The sequence below is a fragment of the Pseudonaja textilis genome, chromosome 10, assembly GCF_049901715.1.
Source record: "Pseudonaja textilis isolate UNSWEBS1 chromosome 10, rPseTex1.2, whole genome shotgun sequence".
Classification (NCBI taxonomy): domain Eukaryota; kingdom Metazoa; phylum Chordata; class Lepidosauria; order Squamata; family Elapidae; genus Pseudonaja; species Pseudonaja textilis.
The window spans coordinates 1,699,884-1,722,212 of record NC_141999.1 but is presented as its reverse complement, the minus strand read 5'-3'; the positions used below and the strand labels follow the sequence as shown (position 1 = coordinate 1,722,212).

Genomic DNA, 22,329 nt, shown 5'->3' with positions numbered 1-22,329 from the left:
AAGTCATTTCTGTAGAATTCCTTTAATTGCCATTAATGGCAAATCTGTAAAAGGTGAAGAGAAAGTCATAATTACAAAACTAACAGCTGTTAGAGTCACTTGTTCACCCCAGCTAGAAAACAGTCCAGGGAGATACCACATAATTTAAAAATAATATTGCACACGACTAAGAAAAAGAAAATAAAGTAATTATGATGAAACCGGAGCTCTCGGATGTCTCCCAGCACCAACACGAGATCCCAGAGCAACTTTTCCCAACTTCAGCAACCTGCCACAAAAGGGAACCTCTCCCTGTTGATGGCAAAGCATCTCGGGGTGCCTGTGTCATCGAAGCACAGCCAGCCCACAGAACCTTGGTGGAGAAACGCTGCTCTAGACTGTTCTGTCCCATCAACACCAACACTGAGAAGAGAGGGCTGCTTTTCTAAGGACCCTCCTTCTCGCTCATTTACCTATTAGCTCTTCTAGACCATCCAGTAACGAGACCTAGTCTGGATGGGCCTATTGACACCCTGACTGGTTAGCCCTTTAGGAGAAATCACCAGAGTTCCTTTCAAGACAAATATTCTCCTGATCCAGAAAGCTGCTTGATATATCCAAAGAGCACTTTTCTAAAGAGTGTGATGGAACTGGCCCTTGTACAAGGCAAAATATCTTCATTTCTTAAACACAAAAATTATTCCAGAGCTGCAAGTTTTCATTTGGTTTGCCACATAGCTCACTCCCAGCTGTCATTTTAAATCAGAGTGGCCAAAAGTTCTTCAGACTAAGCCAGGTTCACGATCGTCATACATCTATCCGCACTCCTTCAATTTCAGACGGCCATCTGCGTGCAGAGTAAGCCTCCTTCCACTGGCTGAATCAAATCCCTGCTCATATTTCCCATGGATGACCAATTTGGAAATCTTTCCTCCTCTTTAATGTCTTCTAGTTTCAGGGCTGACTCCTAAATCCATTGTCCTTCAGACAGATACTGATTTTCACGATGTGGTGCCACAGGGGAGCCCCAAAAGCCAGTCTTTTTATCAGAAACACCTCAGGGACTCCGAGACCCGAGAGCTTCCACAGGCTCCATGTTCCCTTTCCTGACCCTGCACATGGAGTCGCCTTCTCAAGGGGTTTCCTCTCTCAACTGCTGCTTAGAACAAGAAAGAGGAAAGAGAAATGCGGGATCTTGGCCCACTTCAATGAGCAAGCCAGCACAGGTTCTGTTCAAATTTAGTTGGGTGTGTTGAGGAATACCTGTTGATGTATCCCAAGCAGATAAATGTGCCTTTTGGACCCATTTTTTTAAAAGCATGATGAGTTCTGAAATGAGACTCATTCGTAGTCAGACTCCATTGCAAGGCAGCAATAGCTAAATCTGAAGCAGGTGCCCTCCCCCCATTTTCCCTAAAAAAAAGAGAAGACGCCTGTACAGATGATTATTTAGAGGAATGTGGATGAGAAAGTATCTTTGACAAGTGTGGAGAACAACCCAAACTCTTCAACACACAAGCACGCTGCTTCCCAAGGATTTCTATCTATAGAAGAGGATCTACCGATGCTCCCAACAGCATCAATGCAAGAGGAAGACAAACAGTTACAAAGCTTTGGCAAACGAAGATGCTTCCAGGAAGATCCAGGGCGCCTCCTCCTAATGAGGCAAGGGATACTTGAGTCCAAGCAACGCTGTAGAGCAGAGCTCAAGGGCTGTGCCACTCCCCTAACCGGGGGCCTTGCATAGATCTCAGCCATGATTGTGACAACCTAGGAGGGATGTCCTCCGTTCCCCTCCATAACTGGAATTTATGCAAGATGGGATTATATGAGGAAGGCCTCAGAACAATAATTTCGTTTGTAAAAAGTGCTTCACTTCCCAGGAAAAATGGACCAGCTTACATTTGGGGGCAGGAGAAGAGAGATGGGTTCATTTATGCAAAAGTTAATTACAAACCAGGCACTATGAGTCTTGGGGTGGGGTGGGGAGGTCAGTAGGAGCCAGAAATGTCTTGCAGAGTTTCTTCTTAAGACTGCAGGTAAGCAAAGAGATTTGCTCCTGCAAATCCTTACAAGTTGTGTTGGTTTCAAGACACACAACATAGCATAGCTAGCAAGCTATCAGACTGAAAAGAGACAGGGGGAATGATCCTAATTATTTGCGAAGATCACTCGAACGGATAGTTCATCCCACCCCATACTAATCCACTCTAAAATGCCAAAAGAAGCGAGAGAATGATCCCGATCCATGGTGCCCGGGGAAGGGAACGGTCTGGAAAGAGGCCGCTGCTCTGCAGCCCCACTGGACAGCTTAACCTGGCCCATCAGGATCTGAGCAAGAGTCCTGGGCCAAGTTCCCAAGGAGGACAGAGATGAAGTGTAGCCAGCCCAAAACACTTTTACAGGAGAGAAAGGAACCAGTTGGTCTGCGGTTTAATTCACACTGGATGGTGGGGTGCGGGGGGGGAGAGGGTCAAGGCTGAGTCCAAGGAGCCCATGGAGAACAAAGGCCCTTGTTATTCCCAGTCCTCCCATTCTTCGTCTTCCATCTGTAAACAGGAGAGAGAAAGAGACAGAGAGCGTTCAACAAAGGTGTCATTTTAGACAAGAGGGTACAAAGAGATCGAGCGGAAACCTGGCAGGAATTCCACAATGTACCAGAATGGATGATCATTTAAAGCATTTTAGTTAAACTGGTTGGCCAACTTGTCATTCAAGCCAAGGTAAATTAAACAAAGACTGTAATTTTATCTTGCCCACACTTCAGCTTCACTGATGTACCTGCTCGAAATATTATTCCCCCATCAGAGTGTTTACTAGGAGCATAGATTTCAATATAAAAGGCAGTTCAATATGAATGAAAAAGATTTTTAGATGAACAGATACATGCATTCATCCAAAACTCTTTCTCATCTGTATTGAACTTACTTTTATATTTAAACTCGCTCGATACCTGTGCTTCACTATGAAACGATGTGGTCAGACTTAAGTTTTTGGGGAGGAAAATAAGGGGAAAAAATTTCTGCCTCTGCCTACCAGCATCCAGCGGTATTCATCTGGCTAGCGCCCTGTCAGTGTGTGAGAGTTGAGGGCTGTTTGGAAACTGAAAGAGTATTTGCTATGTGAGCAAGGAGACAGCAAGGAGCCTGGGTGTCGCTTAGCTCAACTGTTCTGTACTAAAGCTGCAAGAGGAACATACAAACACACCCCGATTGCTTTTCTTGAGGGAGGAGCTTCTTTGCCCACTGGGCATTAGACTTTCTCCCCCAGACCCACAGAGTTTCTGCAATACTGTCCTGACAGAGAGGAACAGCCATCTACTCCTCAGCCTGAGTCTGCCAATATAACTGAATCACCATGTGACTAAAAGAAGGGCGGAGAGAGGCTGGTGGGTGGGACTGTTAGAATGTTGAAATGTGCAGCTCTGATCTTGGCTAGTCCAGGTTCTTGGTGGCCAGAAGCAAATTCCAAGAGCTGCTTTTGGCACATGGCTGCTTTCCTTTATAAAAACTATTATTGTTTGGGGAATTCAGGAACACATCTTGAAAGTTGCAAAGTTTCAGAAATACTGATTTACCCAAACAACGTATCCAATGTAATAAAGTTCCATTGTTAACAGAAACACGTGGGAGCCCCCCAAAATCTTTTCTGAACATCCCTTCAAGGCTGCCATCCAACATACAGCTTTCCCTAAAGGACGGCCAGATAATCGGTGGGGAAAAGAACCCAGAGAAGAAATGGACAGTCGGTATGTCAACGTCACATTTCTCTTGGTGTGTCTTAGAGGAGAGTCATCTGACACACTCCCAGCCTCAGTGCTTCATCAGTAAAATGGGAACTTGAACAAATGCTGCTTTGTGACATCCTACATATAACTAAACTCTCAAATTAACAGGCCCAAGTGAGAAAGACTTGCCTGTGCTAGCCAAAAGCCCTTTAATGAGATTTTACGTGTCAAATGCCAAACGGATTTTGTTCCATTCAGCTAAGGCCCAGCAAACAGAAGGTGTGATGGAAGCCTACGCCTCTCCCCAGGACTTCCTCAGCTGCATCGGACTATCCCTGAGCGCTTACCTCCGCCGCAGAGATGTCTACTTTGGCAAGGGCCAGCTGAACCTCTTCCTCCGTCATGTCCAGGTCGAAGTCCTTCTCCCAGTCCTCGCTTATATCTGTGCTCGAGCCTGAAACAGGAAGGAAAAGACGACACGGGCTCAGCTGCAAAAGCTTCTGAGCAAGCCGCCACTGAACCTTTGCATGCAACGATTAGCAGGTGTCGCCTTCATGGAAACCCCGCTGACAAGCAGCCTCCTCAAATGCAGCAGCCTGGCCCGAAAGGGATCTTGCACTGAAACAATTCCAGCCGTTACTTCTCTTTCTCGCCTTCTTGGCAGTCTGTGTCTCCTCCAGTCTCAGGCCCCGAGTGCTCCCACCACCACTAGGACCACCTGAGGTCACACGGGTGCGTGACCAGACTTTACCACAGCTTTTACTTCTGTTTTGGGGCCAAACTGGCCACAGAAAACCAGTTGGTTTGCTTAGGGACTATGGCATTTGCTTAATGACCACCACAAAAAAAGGTTACACAATTGTCGCATAGGTGGCTCAATTTATGGCCCATTTTATAACTGAGATGGGCAGGCTCCATCACGGTCATAGGTTGAAAACCACATATATTTAGAAAAGGTGGAAGGTTTCCAGCTGCTTACCCTTCTTCCCGTTATTGGAGGGCGTGGACTTCCCGCTGTCCGAATTGAGCTCGAAGAGCCGTAAGTCCAGAGGTGCGTCCTCTCGCAGAGTCTCTGTCCTGCTGCCTGACTTGCCCTCTGCACACTCCTTGGGCTGCTCGGAAGAGGCCTTGGCCTCCGGGGCGGGCAGAGGAGGCGGCGCAGGCTTCCCTGCTTTGGCCAAGGAGCTTCCCTGCTCATCTCTGCCAGCTTCCTGCGGCTTCCGGAAATTGTCCCCAGCTCCCGCAAGGGGGGCTCCAGTCTGTAAGGGGGAGGCTGGCCCAGCGGCGGGGTTGGGGATCTGGGTCACCAGGGAGATGCTCTCGCTGCTTTCTGAGGGGGTCGCCTCTGCTGGGGTGGGGCTCAGAGGGGCCCACATCTCCACCAAGGCCTCCAGGGTCGGAACGGCTTCTGCTGCCAAGGTGGGGCAAGCCGGCAGTGCAGGCTGGGAAGACTCTGCCTGGATGACAGCTTGGGGGGAGGAGGAAAAGGACCCAAGAAATTCCTCTGTGTCAAGAGAAGAAGAAGAAGAAGAAGAAGAAGCAGCGCTGATGACGGAGGAAACCACGTCAGGAAAGCAAAAGGAGGTGCATCAACGTAGGCGGCTCTTGATTTGCAAACCCAAATGGGACCAGAATTCCCTTCATTAAGCAAGCTGGCGGTGAAGTTAGGAGCGCTCGATTTCACAAAGTTTTTGCCACAGGTAAGGGAATGACTGCAGTTATTAAGCGAATCATGCAGTCGTTAAACCGAATCCTGCTTCCCCCACTGACTTCGATGGTCAGAAGTTGCAAATGAGTCTGGAACACGGTAACAATCCCAAATACCTGCCTGTTGCCAAAGTCTGATCACATAACCTGGGGATGCTGTGACAGTCGAAGTGTGAATGCCAGTCCTAAGTCACTGTTTCAGTACCACTGTAACTTAAAATAGTCACTAAGTGGAATGGTTGTAAGCCAAGGACTACCAACATGATGCTCCAGTGATAGCATCATCTTCCCTGGACATAGCAGAAAATAGGATTTTTTTCCTTTCTCTACCCTTGGCTCCTGACCTTAAATACCTTCCGAATGTCAAGGCACCTTTAATTTTACACATTAATTCCAAGCAAGAAGTCTGACACGAGTATTTCCTGGCTCTACCCTCATGACCTGTGTCGTCTTTTCCCTTGCCGCTTCCAACCCTGGGGCACTGCTACATTTAGAGGCAATTCTGACCAGGCAATTCTTGGGAGTCATGACAAGCAATGAAAGGAATCCCCCCCCGCCCAACTACCAAATTTGCCTGCCTTTATAATTGAAACCACAAGGTGAATGCGGTATTTTCCTTGATTCTACCCAGAGTTTTGGCTTCCTTCAGACATACCACCAGAGCAAGATTTATAAAACTGGGGTGTACTGGAGAAGCTACACTGGTGTAAAACATAGCTAACAGTAGCTAATATGGAGATTCGGGTTGTGAGCCAGTCAGGGGGAATGAGAGGTTAAGGGAACATCCACGAGGCAGCCTCGGGGCATGAAGCCAGTTGGGACAATCCTTGGCACATTCATTCTATCTCAGTCCTAAGAAGTCAATTCAAAATAAAATCTTGATAAGAAAATTGCAGGAACCAATTCAGGCAATTGTCAGGAATCAATACTAATTTTAAGCCCCTCACAAAAGAGATTCACATATTTCATAAAGTCAAGAGCCAACTGATGTCTGCATATGATTTGCAAACCAGGCCTTCGTCATTACTCAATGAATTGCTGGACACCTTTGTAGGACACTATTAACATCGATGCTGCTTGAGAATCCCATAAGGAGGGTTGCGCAGCTAGCAGAGTGAGCACCCTCACAGAATTTTGGTATAGAAAGGGGGAATTTTATGGGACAAAACTACTTTACTTTCCAATTCCAGCGACTGTCCTCAAACAGGCTCAAAAGGTTAGCTCTGCTCATTTGGGTGGCATCATGAGAGGCCCAGAGTGCCCCTAAAGGGAAAGCTGGACAGTTGCTTAGAAGATCCATCTATACCTTGCAGCCCCCCAGAACCAGAACCTTTCTGAAGCAGGCATTTCCTCCGCGTTCCTGGTTGCATTAAGACACTGACGAGGTTATCCTGCCAACGTTGAATGGCTGTTGTCGCTCCCTGGAGGCCTGAGCCCTTTTCTTGGCTTTGGAGGGCCACCCCTTTGCAGGCTGCACCCTAAGTATCTTACCTGGCCTCTCTCTGCTGATGCCGACCACAATCGCCCCCACACCCTTTGCCTTCTATCCTTCCATTTCCTTGATCTGCAGAGAAGTCATCAGGGGCATCTCCGAATGGGGCAGACTTTCCTGCAGCAGTCTCCCTCCAGGAGTCCCGAAAGGACCGGGTCCTTTCAGGGAATGTTCAGCACTTATGGGTCCCTTACCTTCCTCCTCCTCCTCCCATCCTGGGTCTTCTGAGTGAACACTCTGTTCTGCCCGCTGCTTCAGAGCATCCCTCCGGAGCTCCTCCTGGGATGACAGAGAAGACACACAATCATCAGCAACAGTCTGACCGGCACTGCTGCCAAACGGGGACAGAGAGCAAGAGAGTGAGTATACACCCACAACCACAGCTGCCAGGCAAAACCCATCCTCCTTGGGCAAAGCCCTGCCTTTTCGGCACACTCACCTGCTCCAGCTGGTGGACTTTATAAAAGTACCGCTGCCAGAATTCCGAGTGGGAGACGGCCACAGGCACCTAAGGCCATCAGAGGGAGAAAAGCGTAAACTTTCCAAAACCACAATTGCCTTCGTTTCACCCAAAATGCAAAAAAGCCACACTTGCAACCCCGCCTTTATGGATGTGTGCATTAACCAAGGGATGACCCATGAGTGGACAAAGGACACAGAGAAGTTTGCATATAGGCTGGTAGATGAGAAAGGAACTTTATACCACCAAAATGAGGATTAAAAAAAGAATAATTCAAGATAATTATGAAAAGCTGAATGAGCAAGAAAAAGTTTCAGAAGAGAAAATTAAGTACCAGAAAAAGTAAAAGCTATGTTAAATGAATGAATATCAATGATGGAATTGTCAGAAGTGATCAAGAGACAAAAGAATAATAAAACACCACGACCAAATGGGCTGCCGGCAGAATTTTACAAATGTTTACAAGATACTTTAGGTCTATCAGTGTTGGGAGTCTATAATGATTGATTGATGAAAAGGTACCAAACTTGTGGATGGAAGCAAATAATACTTTTGATTCCAAAAGGAGACTCAGATTTAATGCAGATAAAAAAATATAGGCCCATATTTTTACTGAACGCTGACTATAAAATATAAGCTTCAATAGTGGCAGAGAGACTTAAAAGGTTTCTAAATGAATTTATACATTCAGATCAAAATGGCTTCCTGCCTAAGAGACAGATTAAAATATGAGAAGGAGTTAAAATACACTGGAATATTATGAAGCACATCCTGGAAAAGAAATGGTGTTGATCTTCTTAGATGCACAGAAAGCATTTGATAACGTAAATTGGCAATTTATGTTGTTACAATTAAAATCTATGGACTTTGGTGAGTGATTTATTAACATGATAAAGGCAATATACCATTAACAAAGAGCAAAGGTGATGGTAAATGGAGATACAACAGATAATTTTAATATAAAAAAGGCACAAGATAAGGATGTTCATTATCTCCTTTACTATTCATATTGACATTGGAAGTGCTAAATAAAAATATTAGACAAGACATAGAGATTAAAGAATGGAAGTAAAAAATATAAATTACAGACATTTGCAGATGGTTTGGTCTTTATCTTGGAAGACACACAAGAAAATGATTTAAATTAAATAGGAAAATAGAAGAATATGGTGAGGTTGCAGGACTGAAAATACATAAAGAAAAAACCAAAATAATAGTTAAAAATGCTACAGACATACAGAAAAAAGAACGAGGAAAATAGATATATGGATAGTCAAGAAAGTTAAATGTTCAGGAATCCAACTAATGGCAAGATGTGTAACTATTCAAGAACATAACTATTACAAATTGGCACAACAAATTAAAACAGATTTGTAGAAGTAGAAAAATCTACATCTATCGTTGATGGGAAGAGTAGCCACCATAAAAATGAAGATCCCAGTTTTATTGGTAAACAATACCAATAAAACTGGATAAAAACATTTTGAATTAAATAAAACAATATTAAAATATATTTGGCAAGGGAAAAAAACAAGGTGTCAGCTTTGGAAACCGTATTAATACCAGAAGCTTCCACACTGCCACATTCCTGTGCACTGGGAAAGTAGGAGAGGGGAATTTTTAGTGTTGGTAGTTAGACATAATAGCATTCTTCTTTTCGGTTAAAGTCATGTTATTCCTGCACCTGGAGGGGGAGTGCTTGAAGAGATGTCTCTTGTTGGGGAGATGGTGATTGGACCATATGATGGACTGATGGGTGCAGGGGTTGGGTTTTGGATTTTGATTTACTGAGGGAAAACCTGGAACTCCCAGATGTGCCAGGATAACTACTCTAATAAAAGGAAACGTTGAGAAAATGCCTGTCTCAGAGAAGCCTCCATATCACACAGTAAGCTGCTAAACAAGTCAAAGGAACATAGAGTGCCAGAGATATTTTCAAGCAACAAACTCCTCTACATCGGCTTGAAGGAAAGATGGAGCCAAGCTTACCATTTTGGAGTAGAGGGAGCGGATCGACGGGCTGTTTCCCAGCAACCCCGATATCTCTCCTTTCTTCTCCTCCAAGCTGAAGTGCAAAAGCCAGGCCTCAAATAGTTCAGGTGGTCCTGCAGGAGAAAATACTACGTCCACCAAACCACCACAGCTATGCCAAGACGAACAAGGATAATAGCCACAATCACAAAAGCCTCCTCGGCCCATAAAACTAAATCTCATTTTCTGCACTGACGAAGCCCGATCTGTGGCCACAGCCCTGCCTCCTGATCAACGGACAAGGACTTCTCAAAGCCAATCCTCCTCCTTTGTTTGGGAAGCTACAGTCTTAAATAACAAGACAAGAAGGGTCTGATGGATCAAATCGAGGTTCTAAAGAAGCATGCTAGAAAGAGGCGGCATGGGAGACCGAGATGTACTGTGAATTCCACAACTACCATATGCAAACAAGCATTTTATACTCCATATTTTATTTCCAAAAATAAAACATCCTAATTTATTAGCCTTCCTTCCTGAGAAATTTGCCAGCATGCTTAGCCTACCACAGAAAACAATATACCATCACCTTCAGTGCTAAAGAGCAATGTTCACATGCCACCACTACTGCAGGAAAGGGGAATGTGGGACACTGTCCCTCTCTGCCCTCAAGTGATGGGAGAGGCAAACAGGCAGTCAAGCAAGCCCCGCACCATTCCCAGCTCAGCCAATTTCCTCTTATTTTCTGATCTCCTAGCCAGGAAACCGTTCAGGGAATTGGAGTGGAAGGTACTGGGGTCAGGCAAATGGAAAGCAATGAGGAAAAACATAGCAAGCCCTCCCCCCCACCCACCCACACACCAAAGTTTACAGTTTGCTTAAAATGCAACTTGGATCTCACTTGCAATGATTATTTTACAAATTTCTCAGATTTTTACCATGAATAACTTTCCTTGTAGCTATCCAAACATACTTGGATCAGTTGTGGCTGAATGAGTCTCGGCCTCCCCTTATAATAACACCTGCCAGTCTCTCATCTGTTGCCGGGCTCTGCTTAAATCTTTCTATTGTAGACCTGAGAGCTAGAGATTTGATTTTTGTAATAGCCTGTACACTTGAAAGATTTGCTTTTATGAACATAAAAACATGATAGCAACTGTACTCATTATCTTGTAGATGACTTCCCTATTGTCCAGAGGACTTCATTCTATATAATGTCCCTCTCAGAGCTTCCCTGCCTCTGATTACTTCTCCACTTACCGTCAGGTTCATTGCAATAAGTGGCAGGGTCAGACTGAAGGCTATAGAGCCGAGCCTGGAAGAGAAGAGACAGATAAAATTATATGAACAAAAGGCATTCACAGTAGAGGGGAGGGCTCAATTTTAGGGTTGGGAGGGCTGCCATGTACCTTGGCACTGTCATACAACTCTGTGGTCCCAGATGGAGTTGCCATCAGGGTTATGACATCACAGTCAATGGTCTTATCTGGGGAGGGTGCAAAAGTGTCTGAAATAACACCCAAGAAGTTGGAGAGTCCTTTTCTCACTTTTTCCGTTGTCCCCGAAGAGCTTTCCGTCTTTACATACACAAAAAGAAACAATGAAACAAAATTAAACCACCGGAAGCAGAAATGGTAAAATCCTACAAAGTTTTACCAAGGGTGAGGTTCTATGTCAAAGCAAAACAAAGTCTACTTGGTAAAAATGTACTAAAACAAAAGAAACTCTGACAGTATTTTCCCCTTGCTATGCACCCCTTCATCTCCGTAATGAGACCCTTTACTTACAGCCAACTTCTCTTTGACCACACTGGCAGTAGCAGCGATGGTGCAAGCTGTATCATGTTGGACCACCTGAGTGAATTCTGTCAGATCGCGTTTCATGAACTCCAAGGCCTCTGAGGACTGCGGAGGGAGAGAATGGATGCACTGGCTCGTGTGTGGTAAGTCAGAGCACAGTTGCTGTTACTTAAACAAGGAGGTGCAGGGAAATGGCAATGTGGACCCACAAATTCCTGATCACTCCAAGGCATGACCAGTAAGAGGAATCTTTTTTAAAAAAAATCAAAGCTAGATATCTGATGGCCTCAGTTATTTTATTACACAGTTTCTTTTCCCATATATTAAGTAAAATTATATTTTTCCATCCAGTTTGTAAAAAGACTCAAATTAATAATAATAGTGCCTAATTGGTGCTCGTGTATTACAATTCCAAGATTTATGCTCTGAATGGAGAACAGCATTTCCAGCCAAGAAAGCATGTTCTACTTTAATGTTTTAAAGTTAAGCATCTGACCAGCAACAAAATGGAGTTCTGGGTAATTTTTTAAACTGTACTTAATTGATGGGGGAAGCCTTTAAAAGCCAAAATAGCCTAAAGTCATTACTGGATTCATAACAACATGAGTAAATCTCTATTAAATAGCATACTGGATGAAGCAAAGGCAGGTGACTTGTTCAAAGCCACCTGGCAAGTTTGTCAACAAACAGGAATTTCAACTGGCATCTCATTGTTTTAAGTCCAACACTCTGACATGCACGCCAGACTAATTCTAAAACTGATATGGAAGTTTGGGGGAGGGGAAAAGAGAGGAGGTAAGAGAATTGGAGAGAAGCAGTTTGCCAGAAAATCCAGTTTCAAGTCTGGACTCCTATCCCAGCCCTTTCCAATGCAAAGAACAAAAGCAAAGTCTTTCCCACAAAACCAATGACTGACCAGTAATACAGAAGTTTAAAAATAACTGTTTTCAACAAAGGATTCAAACAATCAATATGCTTCAAAATTAAGAAGCACCCCCAAAGTTGCTCTTTATTTATTGCATAATTCCAAAAATTCTGCCTACCTTCTCTCTGACAGTTTGAAGGCTTTGCTGTAGCCAGCTCCTCCACCAGCCTCCATCTTCCCTATTACAGGAGAAACATATAAAGGTGAATATAAAGCTAACTATGTTTTAACATTTGGTAGATTACTTGAATCCTGTCCACTGGAGCACCTTCAACAATCCTAAACTAATCATATCCCAGGATCTTGTATGAATTATTTTTGCAATTATTATTATTTGGTATAACGTTTGATTTAAAAAAAATATGAAATAATAGCAGATATTAAAACATTAATTTTTCTTTTAGTGGCTAACAAAACTTGAGAGCCAATTAGAATTGAACGGCACAGCTATGAAAAGCAGAATATCAACTAATAATATTCAAAGACGATGGGAATACAAATGTCCAGGGTCATATTGACTGTATATGACTCTAGTTTTGGCATCAACTTTAAGCTTCCTGAATTTGCCATGTGTAAAAAAGCAACAAACAAAATAAACACCAATTCTTCTAATAGCAATGAAGAAAATTAGGCCGTGAGCCCATACTTCAGCAGGTAACTTAGTCTGGGTGGCAGAAAGAGAATGTAGCTTTACTGGATTCACCACCATCTTCTAGCCCAGGGGTTTGCAACCTGGGCCGCTTTAAGCCTGGGGGACTTCAACTCCCAGAATTGCCCAGCCAGCTTTGCTGGGAGTTGAAGTCCGCCAGGCTTAAAGCGGCCCAGCTTGGAGACCCCTACCTCTAACCCAGAGGTGGGGAATATTGGCCCTTCCTGTCGACTTCAACCGCCAGAATTCCTGAGCTGGGCGTTGAAGTGGGCCAGGCATGAAAGGGCCAGCCCTGCTCCCACCCAAAGCTTCTCATCCTCGGCCACTTTAAGATGGGGAGGGGGAGGGACTCCGACTCCCAGAATCCCCCCCAGCCAGCCTGGCCCTGGCTGAGAAACGCTGCTCTAGCAAAAGCAACGTTTAAAGTCAACGTACGGCAAGAAAGGAGCCGATGCCCGAACGTTGCGGCTTCGGAACCGTTTCCAGCTCATCCAAGCCGGCCAAGGGGACCGGATTTAGCCCCGGGCGGCGCCTCCAGCCCCTCACCCCGCTCTTCCCGACCGCCAGGGCTGCCCAGCGTTGCTCTCCAAGCCGCCCCGGGACCCTCCGCGCGCCGCCTCAGCGCCTGTCCCGCCCCCGCCGAGCCCGCCTTCCCGGCGCCCCCTCCTCACCCCGGCCCCCCGCCTCTCCCCATAGCGGTCCCGCAGCTCATCCTCTGGTTCTCCCAGCAGCGCCAGCGCCTCATTTCAGGAACCGGAGCGCGAAGTTCCCGGAGAGAAGGGCCGAGCGCTCTTCACATGCCCAGAGAGCCCTCGCTCCTTTCCCCCGCCCGGCCCCCTCCTTTGCTGCGGCGCCGCCCCCGGCGATCTCGCTGAAGCTCACCCTTCCGCCATCTTGGCCGCTGACGTCACCAATATTTACTGACCTTTGACACTCCGCTGAAGCCCCGCCCCTCCGCAAGCGCAACAGCCGCAGCTTCCGGCCGTTCCGCGACGTCGGTGATCACAAATACGCTTCCGGGCATTTCTTTTACCGCCAGACTCCCAGAGGTAAAGAAAAGGGGCCGTTGAGGATTCTGAATGGCGCGGACGCCCTTCGTTGCATTCCAAGCAGAAGAAGCCGATCTTTTCCACACATTCTCCATCCACGTTGTTTTCGCAAAATCCTCTTCTGTAGCAGGACCAGCGCAGAGAACGGCTTGTCTTTAGAAGAACTCTATGATCCTTTCCGGGTCGGCTGGGAGCTGTTACGGCAGCTGCCGAGGATAAAATTATTTGCTCGAAACGGTCTTGGAAATTTTTTCCCCTACTGTAGGGAATTTACTTTGTCTTATCTTTATTTATTTTCAAACCAGCCACCTTTCCATATGTCTCTATCTTTTCTATCAATTTTGATGCTGTTTCTAAAGGGTCTTCTAAGATGAAAACCAGATCATCCGCAAATGCTTGCAGTTTAAATTCTTCCTTTTTGATTTTCATTCCTTTTATATTCTTTTCATCTCTGATATTTCTGTTTAGCACTTCCAAAGTTAACACAAACAACAAAGGCGATAGTGGGCACCCTTGTCTTGTTCCTTTTCTTATATTGATAGAGTCTGTCAGTTCTCCCTCTATCATTACCTTTGCCGTTTGCTTGTAGTATATGGCTTCTATTGCTTGAATAAATTTTCTAGCAGAGCCCATCTGTTCCAACACTAATAACATGAATTGCCAATTCACATTATTAAATGCCTTCTGTGCATCTAGAAATATCAGAGCCGTTTGTTTTTCAGGATGTACCTCGTAATATTCCAAAGTGTCCAAGATTACTCTCATATTGTCTTTAATTTGTCTCTTTGGCAGAAATCCATTTTGATCAGGATGAATAAAATTTTTAAATGTGTTTAAATAATTTTTGCCAATATTGAAGCAAAGATTTTATAATCTGCATTTAGTAGAGAAATGGGTCTATAGTTCTTAATTTGTAATGGATCGACCTCCTCTTTTGGAATAAGTGTAATATAGGCTTCTGACCATGATTTAGGTATCTTCTTCTTTAACATAACTTCATTCATAACTTCTAGCAATGGAAGATTCAACGATTCTTGTAATGTTTTGTAAAATTCTGCCGGAAGTCCATCTGGGCCTGGTACGTTTCCATTATTTTGCTTCTTGAGTACTTCAGTTAACTCCATCATTGTTATATTGCTTTCTAACATTGTTTCAGTCTCTTTAGGTATCTGAGGTAAATTAGGATTCTGTACTGTTTAACTCTTTCCTCATCAATATTCTCTTGCATATATAATTTCCCATAGAAGTTTCGAATGATTTTCTTTTCTTTACTACCATAGCAAACTTGGCCTTGGTCATCTATTAATTGCGATATTTTCCTTGATTCTTTCTTCTTTCTCAATTTCTATGCTAACCATCTACCTGGTTTGTTTGCATCTTCAAAGTAGTTCTGTTTAGCACCTCTAATTTTCTGTGCTAATTCTTCTTTTTCTATTTGACCCATTTTATGTTTAATTATATCCATTTTTAGCTTGATGTCCTTTTTCTGTGGCATTTTCTGTAGCTCTTTTTCAAGTCTTTTATACTCATCCTCTAAGGCCTTAGAGGCTAGTCTTTTCTTTTTTTAAAAAAAAAAAAAAGCAAATTTTATTGATTTTAACAACAAACAAACAAAACAAAACATCATTAAACATTAAAAACATAAAGCTTCTTTCCATTATAAATCTTTACAAGGCAGGTAACACATTATTTTATATCATATTCTTCTAATTTATCCCATTTCCATATAGACACGTAAATTCCCTTTAACAAATTTCACATTATTTCTCTTTACTCTTATTCAATTACATTTCTTTTCTAGTTTATCTGCTATTCAATCATCACATTTATATTTTCCTCTGGCTTGTTTACAGTTGTTCTCATCTGGCCTTCCTCCGAGATTTTATTAATTCTCAAACACCCACACATAAAGCACAAAAAACATAAAACTTCATTTTAGAAAGTAACTTGGCCCCAGATTACCTCTTTTTGTATGGACTTCAATTAAATTCATGCTCTTCTTATATACCATTACCTATCTTGTTTACCATTCTATATCTTCTATATAACTCCTCCCCACTTATATATTTCATCATACTTTAAGACAATATTTTTATATCTTTTGTCCATTTTTCCATTTACATCTATCTCATTCCCAATATAAAAAAGAATAATTTCTCCTGAAATCACTAATCAGAGTATGATGCCTTTCTATCATACCCCTAAATTGAAATTCGAAATAACACCTAAGTCCCAATCTGATTCTGCTTAGTACATTCTACTATTTCAAAAACAAATACTACAATAATAAATCTATAATAATCAACACATTAGCCCATTAAACTCTATAATTAAACTAATATTTTAAACATTTCCTTTAATATTTTATTAAAACTTAAAATCATTCATTATTAAACATTTTAACATTGTACCTTAATATTTTGATCTTTTATTAAATCTTATAAAATTCTAATTTTCTATTTTTAATACAAATACAACTGCTACAATACTATCATGTGTACTATGCAGAATCCCCCCTTTTTTGTAAAGAATCATACATTACCCTTTGTCCCTAAAAAAGATTTTCTTTTTCCCATCTTGTTTTATACCTTTATAACTTTTTCCCCCTTTTTCCCTTTCTTTCTTGGCCCACCTAGACTTTTTACCCACTCCTCTCCAAACCTCTGCCTTCTTGGCTTCCCCTTTCTGTTGCATTCTTCTTTCCTTTTGCTTTCTGACATTACAAAGTCCAACAAAGTCTTGGAATATTTTTTTTTCCCAAGCCTCTCCCTTCCCACTTGTAACAAAGGGCTTTAAATTTTTACCTTCTGTTAGAGATCAGATTTTCCATGTCCATTTGTTAGTTCCATAAGGGAGGGAGAGTAACTTTATCTTTCAACACTTTCCTTCCCAGCTGAGAACCTCCATTAGAAACATTGTAGCATCCAAAAAGAATAGTAATTTTCCAGGTATTAGATATGTCCTTAAAGTCCCGGTTCAAGCCAAGAAAAACTTTCATTGTAAAACTTCCTTCTTCTTCCTCCTGCACATTCTTAATCCAGTTGCCGGTTTCTTCGTGGCGGCCATTGAGACCGCCGCTCCACCGCCTTGAGAAAAGGGGGTTATTGCCGGCTGGGGAGGGGGTCTGCGATACCCCTCAACCCCTGTCCGGATCCCCCCTATCTTCAGCTATCCCAACAGGGCAGCCTTATCCTCCAGATCTGTCAGGATTGGAGGCACCAAGACGGCTAGCACAGCAGGGATCGCAGAGAAAGCGAATCCCTGCTGTCACCGAAGCCTGGCAAATGGGAAGAGAGGCTAGTCTTTTCATAGTATTCCTTTTCCTTGTATAATATATTCCTCTATTATCAAGCCTCTAACATATGCCTTCATTGTATCCCATACATTCTGAATTGATGTATCTTCTTTTTTGTTTTCTCTAAAGAAAAAAAGCCAATTCTTTCTCCATCCACTGTATGAAGTCTTTTTCCTTTAAAATAGTATTATTTAACATCCATCTAGATCTTCTTTTTTGTCCTTTCCATTTAATTGTCATTGGATTGTGATCTGCCCACGTACTTGTTTCAGTATTTATTTCTTGAATATTAGTTATTAATTCTGTTGACATCCATATCATATCTATTCTGGACCATGATAAATGTCTTTTTGAATAGAAGGTGTATTGTTTAGTCTTGGCATTTCTTTCTCTCCATGTACCTTTTAAGTTTATTTCATCTACCATTTTAAAAAAAGATTTAGGGAGAGTCTGTCTGTTTTGCTTTATTGTTTTCTGTGCTGTATAGTCCAATTTATTGTCTACAATTCCATTAAAATCTCCCATCATAACTATATTAGCATAGTCCAGTTCAATTATTTTCATATGTAATTTTTTGTAGAATTCTTCTTGTTTGTCATTCGGAGCATAGATTGCAGTCAGGACTGTTTTCGTATTATTGTCCATTATTTCCACCATTAGTATTCTTCCATCATCATCGGTATAAATCAATTTTGCTGGGGTGGTCTCTTTAATATATAAAACCACTCCTCTTTTCTTACATTGTGTCAAGGAAGTAAATATTTTCTCTAATTTTGACTGTATCAACAATTGTTCATATTGTTTTTTAATATGTACTTCTTGTAGACAAATTATATCAAATTTAAATTTCTCTAATTTATGAAAGGTTTTCCTTCTTTTAACGGCTGAATTAAGTCCATTTATATTAACTGTAATCAGTTTTTTCTCTACCATGGTTATATTTTGTAGTTAAGTTTAGCAGCTCTCGTAGATCTTGGTTCACGTTGTTCTTTGGCTTCCACCTTTCCATCAGCTGCACCTTCTTTTTCAGTCGCCATTTGGCAGTCCTCTTGGAATTCAATTAGTGAGATCTCTTTTTCTGCCTCTTCCTCTTTCCCTCCAAAAAATTCTGTATAAAATAATTCCGCTTTCTCAATTGAGTCAATTCTATGTCTCTGTTCTTGCCATGTGAATATTAAACCTTCTGGAATCAGCCATCTATAATTCACCTCTTTTTAAAGTAGCATTTCCTGATTCGGTATTCTCTTCTCATCTCTCTCACTCTTCTGAGTATTTGTTTCTAGACCACAATCTCCTTGTCTTTATATTTCGATGTTTTCTCTTTTGCCACTTGCAATATTTGTGTTTTAATGGCTTTCTTTGTAAATCTAATGTGAACTTCTCTTGGTAAGCTATTTCTCATCGCATATCTTGTGAAAACTCGATAAGCCTCATCTATTCCATCCATCATCTTCTCTTGAGTTATTTTCAAAGCTTCAGCCAGTATTTCTATCATTATCTCAGCTAAGTTTTGTCCTTTTTTTTCCTCTACGTTTTGGAATCTAAGATAGAATTCTGATCTATCCATCTCCCATCTCAACATACCACTTTTATCTTGTTCAACCACCATTAATCTATTATCAATATCTCCAATCTTCTGGTCTCTTTGTTTATCTTCTTCAATTTTTTGGAATCTCATCATACTTCAACATCATTTGTTGGATGTTCTCCACTTTTTCATTGGTTTTCCCTGTTCTTTGTTCAATGTTCTCTGTTCTTCGTTCAATGTTCTCTATTCTCTTTTCAATATTCTCTGATCTTGCTTGAATATTTTGAATTCCTTGCGTAATCATCTGCAGAGTCACTTTTTCTTGTTCTTTTTCTTGCTTTAACATTGTCTATATTTAACGTTGTCCTCCAGATGGTGGAGAGGAAGAAGTAGAAGTTGAAGAACCAGGAACTGTAAATTTCCTACTCATTTTAAGCAATTCAAAATCTTCAGGTTCTTCTAAACCTTAATCCAATTGTGAAGTAACCAATTATAGTTCAAAATAAAAATAGTAGAAAAAAGAAGCCCAATAATAATGATAAAAAAAGAAAAAAAAGGGAGGACAAAATTTCTTCAGGTTCTTGTATACCTTAATCCAATCAGTAGTTAGATGAAGAAAAAGGCTTGAAAAAAAAAGAAAAGAAATATTCTTCAGGTTCTTCAACAGCTTAATCCAATTAAAAGGTCTCAAATAGAAAAGAGTCCATAAGAATAAACCAGAAAGGTAGATGAAAAAACAAAAATACCAGGAAAGGAAGAAAAAAAAAGGCTATTCCCTTAAAAAAAACATTAATACTAAAGCTTTTCCTTTAAAATAAAAAGCAAACGTAGAGATTGGACTTCCAAAGAAAAAAAGAAAAACAAAGACAAGCTCCAACAAAGCCAAAACCCCAAATAGTTATTACAAGAAAAAGAAAGATAAAATGAAATACAATAAAGCTGGTGAGGAGGGATAGCACAACTTAGAAAAAGTAAAAAGAGCACACTGCAGTTTGTTTAATTATCCAAGGCTCTTATTATAGCTCTCTTCTTCAAAAACTTATCACCTTTTTTTTCCCCTCTGTTTCAACACCAGACTCCAGCTGTTGATAGAAACCCAGAAGAGCACCTGCAATAATGCTCTCCCATGCTCTTCCCTCTATCTTATCAAATACGAATGTCCTTTAAAAAGAGTCTCAGTTCTTTCTTTCTCAGCTTTGTCTGGTCACAGGGAAATAGAATATTTTCAAGCCTCTAATTGGCAGTGTTACAAAGTTTCTTTGCTCTCACTTTCCCCCTCCTTTTCCAAGCAAGATATAATAAGAATTAATAAAAAAAACGAAAAAAATATTTTTTAAAAAAGAAATAACTAAAAGGGAGCCTCTAGCCTAAAATATTACAAAATCAAAAAGGAGGAAAAAAATAGATGTAAAAGAAAAAACCAGTCCAGTTTCAAAATATAAGATTGTGTATAGAAAATCCAGCAATGAGAAAAAAAACATTACTCTGACATTCCTGTTTAAAATTGCCGCTTAATCACTTCTGTCAAAACTTTTACAGATTCTTTCTTTTCCTTAGGGTGTCCTTTGAGATCTTAGAATAAAGAAAAAGTTCTCACCAAACCGGCACACTTTCTCTTTCTGTTCTCTTCCGTTTCGGAGCTGTCCCAATTTCAGCAGCTTTAATGGCTGCCTCTTTGCTGCTGGCAAGAAGAGCTTCTCCTGGATCTACCAGGGACTTTGCAGTATCCCTGGGATTGACAGGATGCGCTCTTCACTTTCACCGTCTCTTCGGGATGGTTTAGATCCGATAGGACCACCCAGGAGCAAAGATATCAGCAGCGATCTCAGACCTCCAAGATCACATGCCGTATCATCGCGATGCCAGCTCCGCCCTCCCAAAGAAGCCATCTTTAATGATCAAATAATTTTAAGTGGGGGGGGGGGAGAAAAGGGGGGAAAGAGAGTGAAAGGTTTAAGTCTAGAAAAAACAACCAAAGAAAAGAAAAATAGTTCAAAAAATAAGTATAATATTGGAAAGCAACAGAAGAGGGGAATACAGAAGAGAGAAATAGAGGTAGAGAGACAAGGGGGTAAAAAGGGGAGAGAGAAGAAGTGGGGGGGGAGAAGGAAAGGAAAAGAAGTTGTAAAAGAGAAATAGGGAAAAGATATAAGGATTGTAACCATAAGCTTGTTTAGAGATAATGGGTGAAAATTTAATTGCAAAAGGGATTCTGCAAAGGTACATAAGATAGCATTGTTATATTATAAATAGAAATAATTTTAGAAAATATGATTAAAATGATGGATAAAATATTTACTGTAATGTAGTTGAACGTTTGGTAATAAATAAATGAATTAAAATGATTGAGAGAATTAAATGGGAACATTTTTAATTATTAGTAATGATTTATAAAACTATAAGTGAGAAATATGGAAAAAAAAAGAATTATGGAAAGTTTATAAGTGTTCCCAAGGAAGTAGGATATTTAATTGAAAAGAAATGTTAAAGATGTTAAGATTTTAATATTAATTATAGAATTGAATAGGAATGGAATGTGTGCTTTATTTACATATATATATAATTTTTTTCTTTTTAAGAATATACTGTGTATTTTAAGAATATACCAAGCAGAATTCGATTGGAAGTTATCTATTATATTGAATGCTATAATCTTAAAGGTATACACTGAAGCTTAAATAAGAGTTTGAATGGATAAAATTAAAAGATATAAAGGTGTCATACTCCAATTGCTAACTACAGGGAAAAATTTGTTTAATAAGAAAAGATAATATGAAATTGAAACAGGACAGACAAAAGTATAAATATAATGATTTGATTGAGATGAGATAATTAAAATAAACTTGAGAAAATTATAAGAGGGGAAAAGCTATGTAGAAAAATAAAACGGTAATAAGATATGGAATAGAATATAAAAATGAGCATGAAATTGAGTTTGGTGTCTGTATGAAGAAGTGATAACCTGGGACCATGCTATTTTCAAAAAGATGTTTTATTTGTATTTTGTTTTTGTGAAAACCCAAATAAAACTTTCAAAAAAATAAAGGAGTGGGGAGAGTACTGAGCCTTGTGACATACCATAAAAGAGCAGCCATTGGCTGGATCTGTCACTTCCTATCTGCACAGATTGGGATCCATTTTAGAGAAAGGAGCCAAACCCAGCACAAAAGTGTACCGCCCAGCCCCAAATCCCACAGCCAGCCCAAAAGGATGCCATGGTGCATGATACCGAAGGCCATTGACAGGTCAAAGCCAAGCAAGGCTGTTTCGGACCCGTAGCCAGGCCTGAATCCTGACTGGGAAAGGTCCAGATAATCCATTTCACTCAGGACCCTTTAAAGCTGCCAAGCAACCATCTTTTTCTACCATCTTTCCTAAAAATTGAAGGTGGGAAACTGGATTAAAATTGTTCAGGCAGTGGGATCAAGTGATGGCCTTTTTGAGGAGGGGGCTAACCAGGGCCTCTTTCAAAGGCCCCAGGAACATCTCCTGCAATGAAGAATTAATCAGTGCCTGGACCCATCTGCTGATCATTATCCCAGAGGCTTTTACCAACCGGGAGGGACACGGATCTAATTGTCAGGTAGTTGCACCAATGGTGTAAATTGTATGGTAAACTGTACATAAATTGTATGGTTGCATTCATCAAACCACCAGGAACTAAAAGGTGAAAGGTGGTGAAAATTAACTAAGGTAGATACAAAGCCTTCATCCAGTGAATCCCAAAGTGTTGGCAAGCACAGTTCATTGG

The 22,329-nt window shown here is 41.3% G+C and overlaps 1 protein-coding gene across 2 annotated transcripts; it reads right to left on the bottom strand.

Annotated features, from left to right (window-relative positions):
- Nucleotides 1-3: 3 nt before the first annotated feature.
- Nucleotides 4-13,676, bottom strand: BSDC1 (BSD domain containing 1). Of its 2 annotated transcripts, none has more exons than XM_026702732.2 (11): nt 13,589-13,676; nt 12,176-12,236; nt 11,121-11,237; nt 10,743-10,910; nt 10,594-10,648; nt 9,355-9,470; nt 7,345-7,413; nt 7,100-7,184; nt 4,686-5,210; nt 4,054-4,160; nt 4-2,528 (listed from the first exon to the last, which is right to left on the bottom strand). In XM_026702732.2, exons 1-11 carry the CDS (start codon nt 13,597-13,599, stop codon nt 2,496-2,498), a joined length of 1,347 nt encoding a protein of 448 aa, XP_026558517.1. In that variant the 5' UTR covers nt 13,600-13,676; the 3' UTR covers nt 4-2,495. The 2 variants fall into 2 exon arrangements, with proteins under 2 accessions (XP_026558517.1, XP_026558516.1); XM_026702731.2 differs by having other exon boundaries at nt 13,378-13,605.
- Between the last annotated feature and the right edge of the window lie 8,653 nt (nt 13,677-22,329).

Coding starts and splice junctions, on each gene's coding strand:
- BSDC1 (XM_026702731.2), bottom strand. CDS start 13,451: ATGAGGCGCTGGCGCTGCTGGGAGAACCAGAGGATGAGCTGCGGGACC. Junction 12,237..13,377: donor GGGAGAGGCGGGGGGCCGGG/GTGAGGAGGGGG, acceptor CTCCTGTAATAG/GGAAGATGGAGGCTGGTGGA. Junction 7,185..7,344: donor AAGTCCACCAGCTGGAGCAG/GTGAGTGTGCCG, acceptor CTGTCATCCCAG/GAGGAGCTCCGGAGGGATGC.